A 19,768-nucleotide genomic window follows, 5' to 3' on the forward strand; every position below is an offset into this window, starting at 1 on the left:
TCCTGTTTCAGTCTTCTACATGTGGCTATCCAGTTTTCCCAGCACCATTTATTGAATAGGGACTCTTGTCCCCAGAGTATTTTTTTGTCTATTTTGTCTGCTATTGGTCGCCTCTCCTATGCCTCTACAACAAAGATATGTATATCAATTAAAATTATTTTTTATTTCTTATGACCATAAGACTATAAGAGTTTCTTAAAATCTGAGTTGTATCATTGGTATGTTTATTACTAATATGTGATTAATTAAAACAAAAATATTTCAAATATTGGTTAGTAATCATTAAACATTTAAAAAAAAAACAGAAATGGCATGGTTCAAGCAGCAGAGAGAGATGGTGACTTGACTAAAAAATGCTTCCCCAAAATCAATATTTTGAATTGTCCCTTGTTTCATGCCCTAGAGTTTTTATACCTTAAAGCAACGAACCAAGAAAGATTTAAGACATGGCTTCCTTTGAGAGAGTGGAAGAGAGGTAATTATGAAAAAAGAGTTAAGAAAGGAGAAATAGTATAACCTCAGGCAAATAAATGTTAGTGAAGTGAACACAGTGAAATTGAAGACCTGGAAATGGAGTTACTTAAAACGAACATGACTGCCTATCCCTTAGAAAGTCTTCACATTCTCCATGTACTCCAGTTTATAGACTACAGCTTTAAAGAACTGTTCGCTGCAAATTACAGATGCTAACTCTTTGGACCCAAGTCTCTTGAGAGCACAGCAAATCCAAACCCCTCCTAAGCAAACACTAAAGAGTTCAAAATTAAAATTACATAAAAAACTCCACAAGTGTAAGTAAGTGATTGATGTTGGTTAAATTAATCTCAGAAGTCTATATTGCAACTGACTAACTATATTAGAATATCCCAGAAAAACATCTGTACTACAGCAATGGTTGAAAAACAAAAATGTTTCAAGAAAGCACACTGCAACTGCTTGGGGAGAGGAGAGGATAGATTGTTAATTTTCAAAAGAGTCCACCTGCTGTGGGAAAGAACATTAAAAAGATGAGGAAACGAAGAGCACTGAGAAGAAATGTTAGCAAAGTAGAAGAACCAAGTAGAGGGCCCTGGAGTTCAGGAGAAGAATAAGATGTTTATAAGGAAAGCTTTTCATGGCTGTTTTCACTCAAGAAAAGTGAAGGAAGTATGAGAAAAGTCTATTGGCTTTGCCATTAATAAAAGCTTTTTATTTTTCCACCCAAATTAAAAATAAACCACTTTCTGTTTAAACTGCTTATTATAAAATTAAGAGTATAGGAAGATAATGCTTCTTCTTCCTCAACTTCTTTTCAAATCTAATTGTCCATTTGCATTAGAAATGCAAATCTGCTAAATAATAAAGGCCCTTGCAAAGATTAAGATACAAAAACATTTATCACATTGTGATTTACAAAAAAATTCATAATAATAACAGAAAGCAACTTAAGTATCCCACAACAGAAAATTCATTCATTACACCATGTGTTCATTCAATTAGATGTCAGAAATGGATTACCAACATGACATGGTGCCACTGATAAACTTCTGGCTGAAAAAAATAGATTGTGCATATAAAAACAGAATGTACACAGTATGATCTCTTTCATTACATATACACAGTGGTTATCTCTGTGGTTTATAGTTGATTTTTAATCTTCTTTTCTTCCTCCTACAGGGTCTCAGAAAACAATACCCCAAAATGAAAGCCTGAGAAGCACTTCTCTATGATCTTCGCCCACCCTCCTGTCTCTGGCCCTTCATTCTTCTGAGGCTAGCCATAGAAATTAAAATCCCTCTTCCCTAAGGTAGGTCATAAAAATCAGAACCCCTTTTCCCCAAAGCCACCCATAAAACCTAAAAAATATTACTCTAACTTTCCCCCACTGCCCATGTTTCTGAGGAAAAACTGGCCATAAAGAAATTATCTGACCTACCTTGTTGATTGTAAATCATAAGACCCCCATTCCAGAGAGGATCCTGCCCCATACCCAGCAGGAAGTCATGCTGCACAGAGAGGCCAAAAGAATCTAACCAGACAGGCCTTGCTGAGTTTCCCTACTCAGTCTGTTAGCATTAGATCACAACCTTTTTCTCTGCTCTATTTCTACATGGCTATCCATATTTTGTTGAACCTAAGCATAAAAATGGACACTTTCCCCGGTATCTTCGGGTCTTCATTCTGAAGGTCCCTATGTCATGTAAAACCATGATTAAATACATTTGTATGCCTTTTCTCCTATTAATCTGCCCTTTTGTCAGTGATTTTCAGTGAACCTTTCAGAGGGTAAAGGGAAAGTTTTCCCTTGGCCCCTAAACCCCATAGTTTCTGACTCTCCCACAATATACACAGAATACTTGAGTCATACTTTTAAAAACATATAGCCTCATTTTATGAATTTAATCCTTAATCATTGTTCTAAATTAAAATTAATTTTATTTGGTTCCTCACTTCCCTATAACTTACATAAAGCTTATTTTCATGTGACATTTGAAATTATTATATTTTAAAAATGACATTCAGTGAATTGATCATTCTTTCATAAGAACTGACATTTATGTGTTTTCTATCCACCCACTTAAATTAAGTTTTGTTTTACAGAGAACTTTGAAGTTTACTATAGCTGTTCTTATTTTATAAGGCGGAGCTAAACCGCTTCTACCATACATGGGAAACCTAATATAATTCTAAGGATATTTTATACACTCTTATTGCCAGGCATGATTATTACCCCTCCTTTTCCCAAAGCATAAGCCAGGAATTAATTATTCTTGTTATACCAACTAAATATATAGGTGGTAGTAACTACGCAATCCATAAACACACACCAGGAGAATAATACTGCACAAAGCTTAAAAAAATTCTGAGCAGGTGGACTGAAGAGCTCCATGCACGATCTCAAACAAAATAATAGACAGTAGCATTGGAATGCAGAGTTTCTTTTTGAGGGGGGGGAATGACAAAAATGACCCAAATTTGATCATGGTGATGGTTGTATAATTCAGTGAATATATTAAAAACAATTGAATTGTACACTTTAAACATGTGAATTATATCATATATAAATTTTAACTCAATAAAGGTCTTTAACAAAAAAAGTTTAGATTTAGTATGGTCCTACTTGACACCAAGGGAACAGATGTTTTGGCATCAGAGAAATCAAGAACCTTGCAAGTGCCACTAAGTAGCTGTGGGACCTTCTGTTTCCTCATCTGCAAAATGAAAGGTAATATTAATATCAATCTTACAAGGTTACTGTGAAGATTCTTGTAAAAAGACTTAGCATAGCACTTGGCAATTGGTAAGCATTTAAATGTTTGCTCTTGGCATCAGTATTAAGATTACATTCTGTTTTTAATTCTTTAACTTAGGTAATTTTTCAAAGATGAACCAGACATTGGTCTACCACCCATTTTCAGCACTAGGCTGGCTGGCTGTATGTCATCAAAATTCAACTTCCATGGCCATCGCTCTACTTCCTACATTAATCAACACCTATTCTAGAATGTGCTGAGCCTTGATAACCTAGGGTGCTCATCTGGCATCTGAGTCATCCAATAGTTGCCAGCTATACTTGCCTTAAAACTCCAATAATATTGTTTGGAGAAGGCCCCAGGCCAAGTGGAAGAAGTGACGAGATTTTAAAAGCTCTCATTTCTCCTTCTCTCTCTTTAATCCTCACTCTTACACAGTGCATTTCTGGCTACTAAAACTGTTTGGGGCTGAAGCTAACAAAGTCCAACAAGAGAGAAAGAAGACAACCAGGGAGTTAGCTGCTTCCATCTAGTTTGGCTCTGGTTTTAAGCTTTAAGAAAGGGAAATAAAGGAAGTTTATTAGAAGTCATTGGAAGTTTCCTTTGACTCTGGGCAGCCTAACCTGAAGGAAAGGAAAGAGGCAAAATTGGGCAGAAAAACTTCACATAGGAATAAAGAGTATGCATTTCTCCACAGTGACTTCTGGGTTTCAAGCCTCAGACTCCTGGGAACAGCAACAGGTGAACAGACGGGCACACGTGGCTGAGGGAGAGCACTCCAACACGATGACTGACACGGACACATTCTAGCCTGGAATCCCTGCAGGATGCGCAGAAGTGTCTACTTGAGTGTGGAAGGGGTCTGATGACTCCTCATAACTCCCTATCCCCATACTATAAAAAAGTAAATGTAAATTTCTATTGCAAAAAGTAATAATGAAAGTGCAATTTCCTTATATTTTCTCACTTATTTCAATGCTTAATATAGTTTATCCTCAGGTGACTATAACCAAATCATCAATAATGGCTACTGACATTAGTATTTTCACAGGGCTCACATTTAGAACATAACTGGAATACCAGGAATTTCATTACAATGGTCAACCATGTTTTCCAAGACAAATATCAAGACACATATGAAAAATTTATATCCTACATACATATAGGATATAAGAGAGTATAGGGAAAGCAGCACTCCCACAGGTAGGAGTGCAAATGGGAAAACTCTTTGCATATGGTAATTACACACCCTTGGACCAGTAACTCCATTTCTAAAAATTTATCATAAGAAAATAATAAGAGATAATATGCTAAGGTTTTGCTCTGAGGATGATCACTGCAGCACTGTACCTAATAGTGAAACACTGGAAACAATCCTACCAATTATCAATAAGAACTGGTAAGAGGACCATACATGCAATGTACAATGACATACTATGTATCCATTAAAAATATTATGTATATATATTGCCAAAAAAAGATGTGAATAATATATTAAGAAGAAAGGAATCAAGTTGTACTATATGTTCAGTACAAGCTCATTTTTTAAAATACCTATATATTTAAAATATCTAAATTATATATAAAATATACATGTACAGAAAAGGGTATGAAATTATACATGGCAAATTATTATCAGAGTTATCTCTGGATAGTGACATCATGGGCAATGTTTTTTGTTTGTAATTTTGCTACTCTGTATTTTCTGATTTTTGAGCAACATGTGCTATGTAATAAAAATACTTTAAATATGCATACTCTAAAAAGTAGAAATTGATTGAGAGGATAGGACAAAAATGTGAAATCAGAACTTCTCCGGACAATTTAAAATATCTCATAAACAAACAGGCATTGAAGTCTCCTAATAAGCTAAGCCCTCTGTTAAGGGCCAGGGCAAGAGATGATTAAAAGGGACATGCCCCCCAGGTAGCTCATACGAACACAAACACAGAAATGAACATTTACTGAAAGTTACGATGCTCAAATGTAGAAGGATGCCGTGAGGCAAAGAGAAGGACACAAACCTAAGGGGTAAGAAAATTTCCCAAAAAAGAAACAAATCAGTCAATAAACTCGCCACATTAACTTCATTATTAAATTAACAACTAGAAAATATCACCCCTTTATATTATTGTATCTCTGACACCTAACAACGCCTTATAAACAGTAAGCATAAATTTTAGTTGAAGAAATAAACATTAACAAATCAATACAAACACAAACCATCAGTTGGCTAGTGAGCATCTGGGCTGTTTCTACTGTTGGCTATTATGAATAATGTTGCTATGAATATTTGTGTACAGGTTTTTGTGTGGACATATATTTTCATTCCTCTGGTGTATATCCTTGGGAATGGGCTTTCTGGGTCATATAGTATTATAACTGTGTGTTTAACTTCTCAAGAAACTGGGGACCACCCAGATAATCCAGGGTAATCGCCTTGTCTTAAAATCCTTAATTGAATCACATCTTGAAAGCCTCCTGTGCCATACAGGGTAACATTTACAAGTTCCTGAGATTAGGACCTGGATATATTTGGGGACCATTATTCAATCTAGAATGATGAAAACAGTCTTGAGTTTAAATGTGGTGATCAATGCACAACTTTGTGAATATACTATAGAACACTGAATCGTACGTTTTACTTGTACATTAAACTTTATAATATACAAATTATGTCTCATTAAAGCTGGGTTATTTTTAAAGACACTGTTGTCAGAAAAAAGTTATTACATAGCTCAAAAATAGGTAAGTAATTTGTGAATAGTTATGTTTAAGTAAAACATAAAAGAATAAAGGAATTACATAAAGTCAAGGTTAACAGTGCTACAGATAAACGTTACAACTATCAGTATGGCTAATAAAGTGATAAAAATATGTATGTGTATACACACGTTAAATTCATTTAACTAATATGCATAAACTGCCAGGATTGCAATATTCTAACACAGAGATGGTATTGCAACCAGTCTTCACTGTGGAACTCCACACTCTTCCTTCAGGATACCTGGCTACTGTAGGTGACACATGATCCTCTGATGCAAGTGCTGGTAAAGAAACCACCAATCCATATGTTAAATATTAGTAAAGCTTAATTAACTCTCTTTTTAAGATTAAAGATATATTAGAAATATTCTAATATTTTCTCCCCATACCCCATGGGCAGGCTTACACACAAACCACTTTTGAGACTACTGCCCTTGACAATGGTCCCAAATTTCACTAAACATCAAAGTCATTGGGGAACTCATTAAAAAATAGAACATCAAGGCTTCATCTCTAGAGATTCTGATTCAGTAGCCTAAAATACCCACAAACTTTTGAAGACCCTACTCTACACACTAGAAGTCATTGCCGTTCATTTTTCTATTAAGTTCATAACATGGATAGAGTAGCTGAGCCAAACTGGTAAAATAGAAGGAAATACACTCTGATTGAAGTTACAAGGGTAACATAAATGAAACAGGGTCAATGACATCATTCTGTTTGACCTGCAATTCTACCATTTCAGATCAAAGTCATATGACCTTGTCAATTGTTTAAGCAAGTAAATTGCTCAAATGACAATTTACATAAGTAGAGGCAGTGTGCCATGGCTCTGAAGCAAAAAGAATGGGTCCCCAGAGAATATCTTACTCATTACTGCTGAATTTAGAATGTAAGGCATAATACATTCCACCATGCTATTGTGAGAAGAAATAAGCCCAGCGTTTAAAAAAGCTTGAAAAAACAGAAAACAAGGCTTATATGGTATGAAGTCATCTAAATCACAAAAGATAATTAATGTATACTCAAAACATGAAAAAGGCTTTAGAATGACATCCAAGTAATAGTACAGTCCACAAACTCTAAGAAATCCTTTTCTGTTCAACTATAAAGTCTCTCAAACTTAAAAATAAACAACTTTTAAAAGAAAATGCATGTACTATTTTCTTTAAATACTATTTCTGGGTTTACATGCATGCTAGTGAGGCACTGGGAGAAATTATGCACCTATGGAAAGACCTACCGAAGTCTTAACTGTCTTAATTCCAAATATCTCTTAAGCAAGTTAGTTTCCGTTCACTAACAACTGCAATATATGTGATTTTATTCATCTAATCAAGGGTCAAGTCTAATCTGGAATCACTAGTGTTTGTAGAAATGAATCTCTTGGTGATATTTTATCCTAGGCAAGGAGAAGGTGAGATACTTCTTTCCTGTGGACATGTTTGTTTATACAGCACATAAATGAGTTTAAGCACCAAAGATAATAACACGATTTTTTATAAAAGTTTAATTCTACGTGACTTGAGAGTATATACTGAATGTTTTTTAAAATAGACATATTAATTTCTTGGAAGGTACCAAAATAATGCTTTCAATCAGATCTCAAAATCCAAAACCCTTTCAGAACATTAATGTCATTTAGTCTACTGCCCTCCTTCAATGATTCCCTCTCTATACTCCATGTCCCCATTTACCCCCCAAAGAAAAACCTACCCCTTGTATAAGCTTAAACCAATATGTTTTATTCACTGGAATGGTAGAATGGCACACAATTAGCATTATTTTAGTCATGTCATTATTTCCAGCTCAGTGGCATTTATTCAGATGAGCACAATTTGCAACCACTGAGCCCAGCTCCTCTGATGTTAACTGGCATCATTAAAACCCTCCTAATGTCCAATTCGTTTGATCTTTGAAAGAATGCCCTCGGTTTGTGACTGAGAGCCGGAAACTCATGGCTGGACATGTTCACTCACAGACTACTCAAGTCAGCTAATAATCCTCAGGGGCCATGATTCTGATTTAAGGGAGAAAACTTTTCATACAAAAATCCTTTAAACACAAAATAAGCAAAAGAAAAAGCATTAAAATAAAGTACAGGAGTACAGGGAGATCCTAAATGTAGTGACTTCAAAAGTGGAGACGGCAAATTTTTCAGAGTACATCATCTTAGAAGATAATAACAAGAAGTCTAGGAATGGTAAAGGAGATTGAAGGATACAAGCAAAAACAGGGGGTGATAAAATTTTAAGACCTCAATTTTAAATTTTCTTAGTATGAGTTTTGATATAGCACTCAACTTTCCATGATCTCCAAATGCTTTTTTTAAAAAAAATAAAACAATCAATCACAGAATAGTAAGAAGCTATTATAAATTCTTTCCCATTTAAAAAAAAAAACCGAAACTTTATTTTGTTTCCCCACACATTTCACACATGGCTTGTGTGTACTGAATGGCATTCCATTACACAAACATAACAGTTAAAATTTTATTTTAAAAATGAAAAACCATATTTAAAAATCTACTTGCAGCATGACAAAGTAAATGGTAATAAAAGGGAAGTTCCTGCTGTCCTTTTAAAGTTAAAAATAAGGCCAAACTACAACTTTCGACTGCACAGAGTCATTGTGTAGTATATAAAAAGCTCAGCATGGAAATAGACTCAACAAATGTACAAAAAGAGTTTCCATGCCTAGGAAGAACTGAAGGCATCAAAAAACATGCTCTAACTACAAATAACAGAGCTCAGTTCAAAAAGACCAGCAAATTCATTCTCTAATGCATAGCAAATTAAACTTCATCAACTCCTCTGCAAGGTTAGACAGGCAATTCACCTTTAAAAGTCCCCACAAACAAAACCTAAGAACAACAAAAGAGGTTCGAGTGTAATAAATACTGAATCCACAGTAGGCGACAGAAGCCTTACTGTACACAGCTGAGAGAACCTGCCATCAGACAATAGATCACATTTCCATATTAAATTATATTTATCACGCTAAAAAAATGCTTAAACAAAATGCAGGATTTCTATTGGCCATTTTTATAACACACTAACTCCCTAAAACCTTCCAAACCTGCTGAGTTCCATTGAAAATAGCTCCCACCCCATGGTGCTCTGAAGGGGTCCCTAGACAAAGGGTTCGGATGATGGGAGAGGGCAGGGACAACTATCTTCCACCATGATTTCAGAAAGTAAATAAATAAAAAGGGATAGAATAGCCAAAACATAAGCTTGGCACAGGGTATTTCCGGGGAAATCACTGCTGTGACAAATGGCCTGAAATGAACTCTTCCAGCGGTCAAGAATCCCCAGGAAAGGCCACCCCATCCCCTTATCTATTGCTCAATCGTACAATACTAGGCTTTGAAAATATAACACCCTCTTGGAGCTGGGCAAGATGAAAGAGCTTTTCTTCATGATCCTGCAACGCCTATTAATTTTTGCTACAACAGACTCACAGCTGATTAAGAAAACACAGGGCTCGCACTGCCTCACATTCCCATCTCAAGACTCTGAGAAAATGTTAAAAGTAAATGAGCCCTCTTTTTCAGAAGAATGTATTGATTTTCATTTCTGCACACGACCATAAGCTGTTTCTTCTCAAACACTGAGCAATTTGTTTAGACTGGAAGTTCTTCTCCTCCTTGAAACATCAGTAAGCAATGTTACTTGATTCCCATGCATTTACAGAATTCTCTTTCAGAAATACCATGACCCACTCACTGCCACTCAGAGCACAGGTTGAGAAATCAGTCAGTGGTTGAAGGAGCAAAACTTAAAACACCTCCCAAAATACACTCATACTTTTATCACAATTAGTAAAGCAACATGATATAGTGGGAAAAGCAAAAGAATTATAGTCAAATAAAGGGGCATCCAAATCTTCATGTTACCACTTACTTCATGCTAATTTGGATGTATTACTTAAACTCATCAGTAAATCAACTACAAGATTATTATAAGCTTTGGATATATGGATATAATGGACATCAAATGCCAACTATGGTAACTGGAATGAAAAAAAAAGTAGCTTTTAGAATTTTTTATGGAAGTAAAATAACATAATGCAAAAAGACCAGATCGTAATTGTACACTTTGACAAAATCTGACAAATGTACACACATAATCATCACCCCAATCAAGATAGAGATCAAGGAAATATAATGTGAGTCACATGTACACTTTTAAATTTTCTAGTAATCACATCAAAAAAAAAGTAAAAAGACATGAAATTATTTTGGATATATTTTATTTGATCCAAATATGTTACACAATACACAATATATATTTTTTAAATAAGATGAAAAAGATGGCACCTATTAAGACAAGGGCTGGCAATCTACCGGGTAGATGAGGAAATCATTTTGAATGGCAAATCAACAATACCCTAGAAAAAGTCAGAAAGATACAACTGGCCAGGGAAGCACTTCTTTCCTGGCAACTCACCTATATGACAGAATATGAGCTATTATATTCTTATTTATTGATATTTACATCATTTACATCTTAGTTTTGAGTAAGAATGAAGGTAATAACTAATAACGCTTCACTGGTAACGTCTACCCAGGAGTATCTGCATTATTTGGGGAGAATAGAAGACAAGTGTATATGTGGGAATGTAAAACAGTAAAACAGCTACTTTGGAAAACAGTCTGACAGTTCCTCAAATGGTTAACCAGAATTATCATATGATCCAGCAATTCCACTCTTAGATATATAGCCAAGAAAAATGAAACATATGCCTACACAAAAGTGTGTACATGAATGCTCATCACACCATTATTTATAATAAACAAAAAAATGGTCACAACGCAAATGTTCATCAATTAATGAATGGATAAAAAAAATTTGATATAGCCATACAATGCAATATTACTCAACCATAAAAAGAAATTTACCATTGACACACACTACAACATGAATGAATCTTGAAAACATTTTGCTAACTGAAAAGCCAATCACAAAAGGCCATATATTATATGACTCCATTTATACCAAATACCCAGGACAGGCAACTCTATAAAGACAGAAAGTAGATTAATGGTTCCCTAGGGCTGGTAGGCATGGGAGGACTGGGATGTGATGCTTAAGAGGTATAAGTTTCTTTCTGAGATAATGAAAAGGTTCTAAAATTGATCACAGTGATGTTTTTACAACTCTGAGTATTCTAAAAGCCATTGAATTATGCACTATAGATGGGTGAATAGTATAATAATGTGAACTATATCTCAATACCACAGTTTACATAAAGGGAGAAAGAAGAAAGGTAGAGGTGAGCCACTGAGCCTCTCTGCTCTAGTCCCAGATCTTCTTTCCCTCTGCCACCCAAGGTTGCTGCCTGAGGTCTGAAGAAGTATTCTGCTGATGTGTCTTATATCTCTCCTCTGAACTATTTCTGAATTTTAAGTACAGCTAATGTACTTAACACAATGTTCTCCCCTACTAGACTGTGAGCTCCTAGAAGGCTGGAAATGTCTCATAAACTTTTATATCCAGAGAGATTTGCACAGCCAGGCTCAAGTTTTCAATATTTTTATTTTAAGCTTAACACCTTGTTCATTCTACCTGAGGAATCTTTGCCTCCTGTTTGCTATTGCAGTGGACAAGGTTTGAAGGGGAAGCTGCTCTCCTCACCATCTCTGCTTGCCAGAGAATGAATAAACGACAATTGGGTAGAACACTTCTGAAAGGCCACCAACCCTTCTATTTGAACATCTTCTGGAACAAGCAACAACCTTTATCATATTATGATATAAACAGGATCCTTTGTATACTTACAAATATCAACCTACCCTCCTATAAGGGCAAAACAATGACAATCTTCTTTTTTTTAAAAAAGTGTCAAATAAAAAAAGCAAAAAACATTTTTTTAAAGCTGGAGTATCAATTTAGGTAAGATTTCTAGTTGAGGAGTTTCAATAACATCTTTTAAAAGCACTCATAATAACAATACACAAATGATTTAAAAACAAAACTAATTAAGAACATATTTAATTTTTTACAACTTTTACTTAAATGTTTATAATGGATAAATTCTCACACACACACACACACACACACACACACACACACCCCCTCGTGTATTCATCATTCTCCAAAGCCCAAAAGTGAAACCTACATAGGGCCAATTCACTGTGAGGAAAAAACATTCAGTTTAGACCTTTCCTTTAGGACAGTTTGTAATGTTTGGACAAAAGAGATTCTGGGCTCCCAGTAACAAGCAGAATGGTTATAACAGGAAGAAATGATGTCCTGAATCAATCATTGTAGCGATGACACAATTGAACTAATTCCCTCTGGTAACAAATAATACTGCCAGAAACTTGGATACAAATGGCTACATTCCACTCCTCATGTTCAGGTAAACATGGAAAGCTGCTAATAAGATCATAAAAATATATTTAAAATTCCAAAGCATCTAGTCTAAGAAAATAATCCAAAAGAAAGAAAAAACTTTACTTTGACAATTATAAAGATAGAAAAATGGGAAGCAATCTAAAAATCTAATCAATGATAAATTTAATCACAAAATTTTTCACTCAATGGAGAGTAATTAAACTATTAAAATATGTAGAAACATCAAAAATCTTTTTAGCAAAATGTAAAATAAATACAGAAGATGAAAACTTCATAAAATATATATGTGTAAAAAAATACAATGAGAAGGGATATGGAAAAATGAAAATGGTTTTGTAAGAGGCTGATGAAGGATATTACTTTTCTAGTATATAAAGTAAGTGATGCTATAAAAACCTAACATACTTACAAGTGGGATAAAAACACTTCAACACATCTTTAAAATATAATATGCAATATATAATCAGACTAAATATTAACTAAATATTAATATATTTTAGCTCAAAATATCTCTTTCATTAGAATCTTTAAGCAGAGTGTAAATAATGTAAAATGTAATGCATTAACTAATCACAAAAGAAACGGAGAAAGGTAGGAAAAATCCAAATATCATGTTTACATAAAGATTTCTCAAATAATAACACAACATGACATGGTTAACTAAACACAAACACAACTAGCAACAATACACAACAATAGTAAGTGAACTATATCTCAATAAAGCTGCGTTTAAAAAAAATAAACAATGATTAAGGCATAGGCATTGAATTCAGACAGCTCTGTGTTTAAATCCTGGCTCTAGGCCAGGTGTGGTGGCTCATGCCTATAATCCTAGCACTCAGGGAGGCCAAGGCAGGAGGATCGCTTGAGGTCAGGAGTCCAAGACCAGCCTCAGCAAGAGCAAGACCCTGTTTCTACTAAAAATAGAAAGAAATTAGCTGGGCAACTAAAATAGAAAAAAAAAAAAAATAGCCAGGCACAGTGGCACATGCCTGTGGTCCCAGCTATTTGGGAGGCTAAGGCAGGAGGATTGCTTGAGCCCAGGAGTTCTAGGTTGCTATGAGCTAGGCTGACACCACGGCACTCTAGCCCGGGCAACAGAGCGAGACTCTGTCTCAAAATATCAATTAATCAATCAATCCTGGTTCTACTACATTTTAGCTACATGACCCTGGGCAATTATTCAACTTCTGTCAACCTCTCAGAAGAAAATAGTACCTACCACATACGGCTTTTTTATTATAATATATAAATGAGGTAATAAATATAATAATTATAGTTTAAGTATATAGTGTTAACTATATAGAAAGCAGTCAGTAAATCAACAGATACTTACTACTATTACAAATATTATTAAAACATCTCTAACAGTTTTCCAGCTGAAAGCATTCTGCTAATTTCATATAAAAACAAAGAAAAGATACTATGTGTGTTCATCTTATCTTTCTACGGTTTGATACACCCTCTGTAGTGAAAGACCCAGGAATCTAGCCCATGCTTTCCCAGTATCCCTTACTTAGAAGCATCAGGACAGAATCATTTTACTCATCATGACTATAGGAAGGAAATGTACCTTGGCTAACCGGAGAAGTTAAAAACAATAAGGAAGAGAATACTGAAAGGTTCTGAATAGCCATTTCTGCAAAAAGTAATCTAAGTAGCCAAAAATAACAAGAAAAAGATGCTCAATATCATTAGTCATCACGAAAATGCAAATAAAAACCACATGAGATACCACTTCGCATTCACTAGGATAGCAATAGTTTAAAAATAAAAAACACATAATATTTAATAACAAGTATTGGTGAGGATGTGGAGAAATTAGAACCTTCATACACTGCCGGAGCCAAAGTAAAATGGCACAGCCACTTTAGAAAAGAGGCTGGCGGTTCCTCAAATGGTTTAACATGGAGTTAACATACGACCTGCCAATCCCAGTCCTAGGAATATACCTCCAAAAATGAAAACCTATGTCCACACAAAAACTTGTATGCAATGTTCACAGCAGCATTATTCATCATAGACAAAACAGAAACAATCCAAATGTCCACCAATTATTTAAAATAAATTTTATCATTTATATGTGATGTTTACAACATGATGTATGGAATACAAATAGACATTAAAATAGTTACTATACTGAAGCAAATTAACATGTCTATCATATCACATAGGTACATTTTTGCAATAAGAACAGCTAAAATCTAACTTAACAAAAATCTTTAATACAATTTTATTAACTGTGGTCTTCATGTTTTGTATTAGATCTATAAACTTATTCATCCTACATATATGCTATTTTGTATCCTTTGTCCTATGTCTCCCCATTTCCTCTTCCCTTCCCCTGCCCATGGTAACCAATGTTTTATTCTCTATTTCTATGTAGTTGAGCTCTATTTTTATTTTTAGATTCCACATATAAGTGAGATCATGCAATATTTTTCATTCTGTGTCTGGCTTATTTCATTTAGCATAATGTCCTCTACGTTCATTCACCTTGTCCCAAATGGCAGGATCTCCTTTTTTAAGGGTAAATAATATTCATTTTAAGCCTAAATAATATACACACACATGCACACATTTTCTTTTTCCATTTATCCATCAATGGCAAGTGCCTACCAGTTGATGAGTGAATAAAATATGGTATAGTCATACAGAATATTACTCAGCCATAAAAAGAAATGAAGTACTGACCCATGCTATGACATGGATGAATGCTGAAAACATGTTAAGTGAAAGACAAGCTAGTCACAAAAGATACCATATCACAGGATTCTTTTTATATGAAATGTCTAGAATAACTAAATCCATAGAGACAGAAAGTAGATTAAGCGGTTGCCTAGGGCCAGGGGGAATATGAAATATGGGAGATTGGGGGGTAACAGCTAAAGGGTATAGAGTTTGGGAGGGAGATAATGAAAATGTTCTAAAATTGATTGTGGTGATGGCTGCCTAACTCTATGAATATACTTAAAAACACTGGACCATACACATTAGGTGGATGAATTGCAATGTATGTGAATTATATCTCAATAAAATTGCTTTTTAAAAAAGACAGAGAATATTGCTTCTCAGAGCCATTACTCTATATTAAGTCAGAAAGAAGTAAGAAAATCAAAGCAAATGGGAGTGGGGTGGGGCAAAAAGTGATGAGATGAAAATGCTGGATAGAAAAGATAAGGAAAAGAAAATGCAGAAATATTAATTATTTTATTTGAAAATGACAAATCCTTAGGCTAAAGATAAATAAAACTACCTCTTTCAACACCCACATTTTTCAAAGGAAGGAAGCCTGGAAGTAACAAAAGAGCATTAGACTTGGAGAGTCTTAGGTCCACTTTTGCAAGCCATGTGACCTTTTGAAACCAGAGCACTTTGTTTCTTCACTACAAAATGAAGTCTTCATTATAAAATGAAGTTTTACAACCTCTATATCACAGAATGTCCATATTCGCACTAGGTATCCAAGAAATATTAGCTGTAATTTTTAAAAGTAGTTTCAGCCCTAAAAAGAAATTTGTGAAATCCCAAATCAATATATCAATAGCATTAAGGAAAGGATAAATTTTTCTTTTCCAATTCCAAACTACATTCTCATCTTTAAGGTCAGCCATGATTCCTAGAACCTTCTCTGTTTTTTGTTTGGTAAAGCAGCACCAACTAAATCCATATGGGAAACACAATCTTTACCTTGACAGACTTGGCATTTAGATAGAATCCATCCTTTTCACCTTTCATTGGGAGCCAGGATAAATGATTAAGCAACAACAATTGTAGCTTAATCTGACCCAAGCAAGGACAAATGTATTTCATGATTATGACTTTGAAAACCAAAGAGTTCACTGTCGACCTTAAGGGAAAAAAGCACTACTTATTAAACAAAGGCAAAGTTGAGAAAGCGCTGCAAAATCCAATTTTGGATGGTTTTCCAACTGAGGTATTGTCATAAAGATAGGGTTACTCAATTAATTCTTTTATCCTTATTAATTTGTTTTATTTCGTTTATTTAGGCTGTCTTTCTCTACTCCTGATATTTGTTAGTCAATGATTTAAAGAGTAACAAATAGACAAATCACTACCAAATGCCACTGGGAAATGGATTTGTAACTATGCTGAATATTTTCCTTCTTGAAACCTCGGCTACATCATGCTTCACACATCATGTCAATTAGAAGACAGAATAAATGGCTCACAGAACACATGCTGACTTCTGTGGATAACAAACTGCCCCCTACCCAAAAAAAAAAAAAAACAAAAAAAAGAAAGAAAGATTAGCCCAAAATTATTACAGTAAATGTAGCCTGACAAGAGCTACTGATTTTAGTATATTTTACAATTTTAACACACATCACAGGACATAATAGCATCAGCTTCACAAATAATGAACACACGTAAACAAAGCTTGGAAAGCCTTAAACAAAAGGATGTATTACTACCATCAAGGCTCAAAGGGAAATAGATCATTTCTCCCCTTTTAGATGAACATAAAGTTATTCATGACCAAACATTAAAAAAGAACATTTTTATTACCAAAATTAACAGTAACACAGTTTCAACAAATTCCAAAACTCAGGATATTTGCAATATCTATAAAGAAAATATGATATATAACACTTATTCACCTCTAGTAAACACCCAGTAATTTACCTCCTAGACTAAAAGACAAATGGAAAATAAGTAATAAGCATTCTTTATAACAAGATGAAGTTAACTGATTGGTGATATTGCTTTATTATTAATTAATGCCCAACTGGTTATAGAAAGGATTTAAGGTGGCTGGCTGCCATTGTTGGAAAGACAACTTATTGAATTCTTATTTCATTTGCAACATATCAGTTGAAGTTTCTTAAAAGTGAGTTTTGATAAAAGTATTACAAGGATTTGGATTTCATAATGTTAAAAGAGAAGGGGGCAGGAGGAAAAACACAATGGAAAAGAGAAATGCCTTTAATCAAGCAAAGAAAGTAGTATTGTGGTATCCAAATAAGAAATAGGCTTTATTAAATACCTGCACAGATCCCTCAATTCCTCTAGAGGACAAAAGAATGTGAGAAGCAAGGAAGTACAGTATAATAGTAGGCTCAAATTTATCTTTGTGGGCAGTGGTTTGGATTGGGAGAATGGATTTGGGGCTAAGTATTCAAGAATCCCAAATCGTCTCCTTTAAGCATACAAAGAAGTAGCAGTAGCTTCAGCAGTGAAGGAATGGTATATTATTTGGAGAAGAAATCAAGTTACTCTCATATATTATGAGTGTTTCAGGGGAAAGATCAAAGAATTATTTAGAAACTCGTTGAGGCACTGAATATATCCAATTTAGTACCAATTTGTCAAAAGAAAGTTCAATATTCAGAGAGCATCTAGGTGGGCAGATATTATGCTAGGTCTTTTTTGTGTGTAATTTCATTTTATCCTCATTTGAATAACCAGAGAGAGCTTAGTCAAAGGACACACAGCTAATAACTGCTATCAAGTACAGTTCCACAAGTGCCTAAAAACAAAGATGTTTTCTACCACATCAGGCAGCATTTTTCCTATCTTCAGTACTAACCACAGTTAATGATGATGTCTTAGCAAAATGGAATGAGAAAAGTCAGTGCCAAACTCAGGGCATTTCTTAGGAGTTAATAAGCATTGATTGACTGACTAGAGGGCCTTACGGTAACAGCAGAGGATGGGTGAAAAGAACAATGGATTATAGAAATAGTAAGACTAAATTACTATTATTAAAAGAAAAAAGTAAATTTCAGAAATGAGTTGATGTCTGGGAAAAATAATGAAAAGGAAATACTGCAAAATGCTAACAGTGGTCACCTTTTGGAGAAAAAGTATAGACTTCTTTCTTTTCTCAAAGCTTCTATTAAAAACTGGTTTAAAAACAAGGTTTAGAATTATTCATTTTGAAAGTAATATAATCCTTGAAGTGACACTTCCCAGTCTCAGCTGACTGACAGAAGCAATAAAAAACATTGTTTTTTATGTCCTTGGTTATGTGTGGTATTTCCCTGCTGTAACAGTCCTCTGCCATTAAGTTCTAATAACCTTTCTAAGTATTGGGCACACATTTTGAAAGCACTGTCTTTAGCACACATCTGTTTCTGAACAGCGATGACGTTCACTGACTGCTGAAATGTGTTCACCCAAAGACCATACGTTTCTCATATCAAGATCCTGAGTAAATATCTTCCCTCTCTCTGAGGTCTATTTTTGTCATCTGTAAAACGGTGTTCATCCCTGTATTGTAGTTACTGAGGAACGTACAGGAAAGTGTTGAACACAGGGACATGAGCATATATACACTCAATATGGTCGTTACTTGTATTATTATATCATTTATATTGATTATCATCATCAACCATATTTAACCATAACCTTAAAAGAATTCTACGTAGTATCATTCACCAAAAAACTACAATTGTGTACGTATGTTCACTGGGTTAAAAACTTTGCTTAGATCAATGAATGACTTTTGGTGTAATTACCACATTTCTCCAAAACAGTAAAGATTCTTTCTGCTGTGTTATAGTTCTGGCAATAGTCAAAAGTTCAGAAAATAATTTACAAGTTTAGTTCTCACATCGACCCATCCTACTCAATCTAATCACTAGGAAGAAGATCCTTTATCAATCTTTAAGCCAACAGTAATTTTTTGCTGGCTATGTAACTGCCACTGGGCTATGCCAATTTCTTCACTTCACCTGATTCTAAGACTCTCTAATCACAAAATGAAGAAGTAAATATATTCAGGAGTTCTCCTATAAGCATAACATTCCCTTTTATCATGACAAAAATAAATGAGAACAAGGAAAAACCTAAAATCTGGTTTTCTTTAATCTCTAGAGCATGTCTACATGACCAGATAGATGGTTCAAGACACCCTTTTAGAAAGAATTTGTAAAGTAGGTCTTGCTTCACCCTTCCAAACAAAACTCTCTGGAAATGAATATTCAGACGTTCAGTTACTTGAATCTAGTCTCACATCCTTGTAGACACTCTGCCTTGTAAAATATTTTCTTCAAAATTATCCAAAACAATTCAAAAATGCCTACCTCAGCTTGGCAGAGTGCATGAAGACCTTGTAATACCAAAGCTGCGGGAGTAGCTTGATCTGGCTTGGTGCATTCATTCAACACCTGGGAAATAGCTGCCAACATATCTGCACCATGCTGATATGGCCTACAAGAAATAATAGTTTAAAAACAAAATTAAAGCCAAGGAACAATTACCACTCCCAGGTCTTTTGCTTGAACAAAAAGTATCGATGTTTTTCTTCACCTTTTTGCCCACTAAGTGTTGACCCTCAAATACTAAGGCCATACGCTTTTCTTCAAAAATTTGCATCGTGATCATTTCTGCTATAACCTGATGTTCATTTTTATGTAGAAGTATTATCCAAAAGAGAAGGCA

The 19,768-nt window shown here is 34.6% G+C and overlaps 1 protein-coding gene across 4 annotated transcripts in view; it reads right to left on the minus strand.

Annotated features, from left to right (window-relative positions):
* The window catches only part of FOCAD (focadhesin), a 258,289-nt gene that overhangs the window by 117,559 nt on the left and 120,962 nt on the right, over positions 1 to 19,768 (minus strand). For all 4 annotated transcript variants that reach the window (XM_045563768.1, XM_045563770.1, XM_045563769.1 and 1 more), the window contains one exon: positions 19,411 to 19,537. In XM_045563768.1, the coding sequence (XP_045419724.1) occupies positions 19,411 to 19,537 (127 nt within the window). The remainder of the gene's footprint in view (positions 1 to 19,410; positions 19,538 to 19,768) is intronic.

The sequence above is a fragment of the Lemur catta genome, chromosome 10 (genome assembly GCF_020740605.2).
Source record: "Lemur catta isolate mLemCat1 chromosome 10, mLemCat1.pri, whole genome shotgun sequence".
In the NCBI taxonomy this organism is placed as follows: domain Eukaryota; kingdom Metazoa; phylum Chordata; class Mammalia; order Primates; family Lemuridae; genus Lemur; species Lemur catta.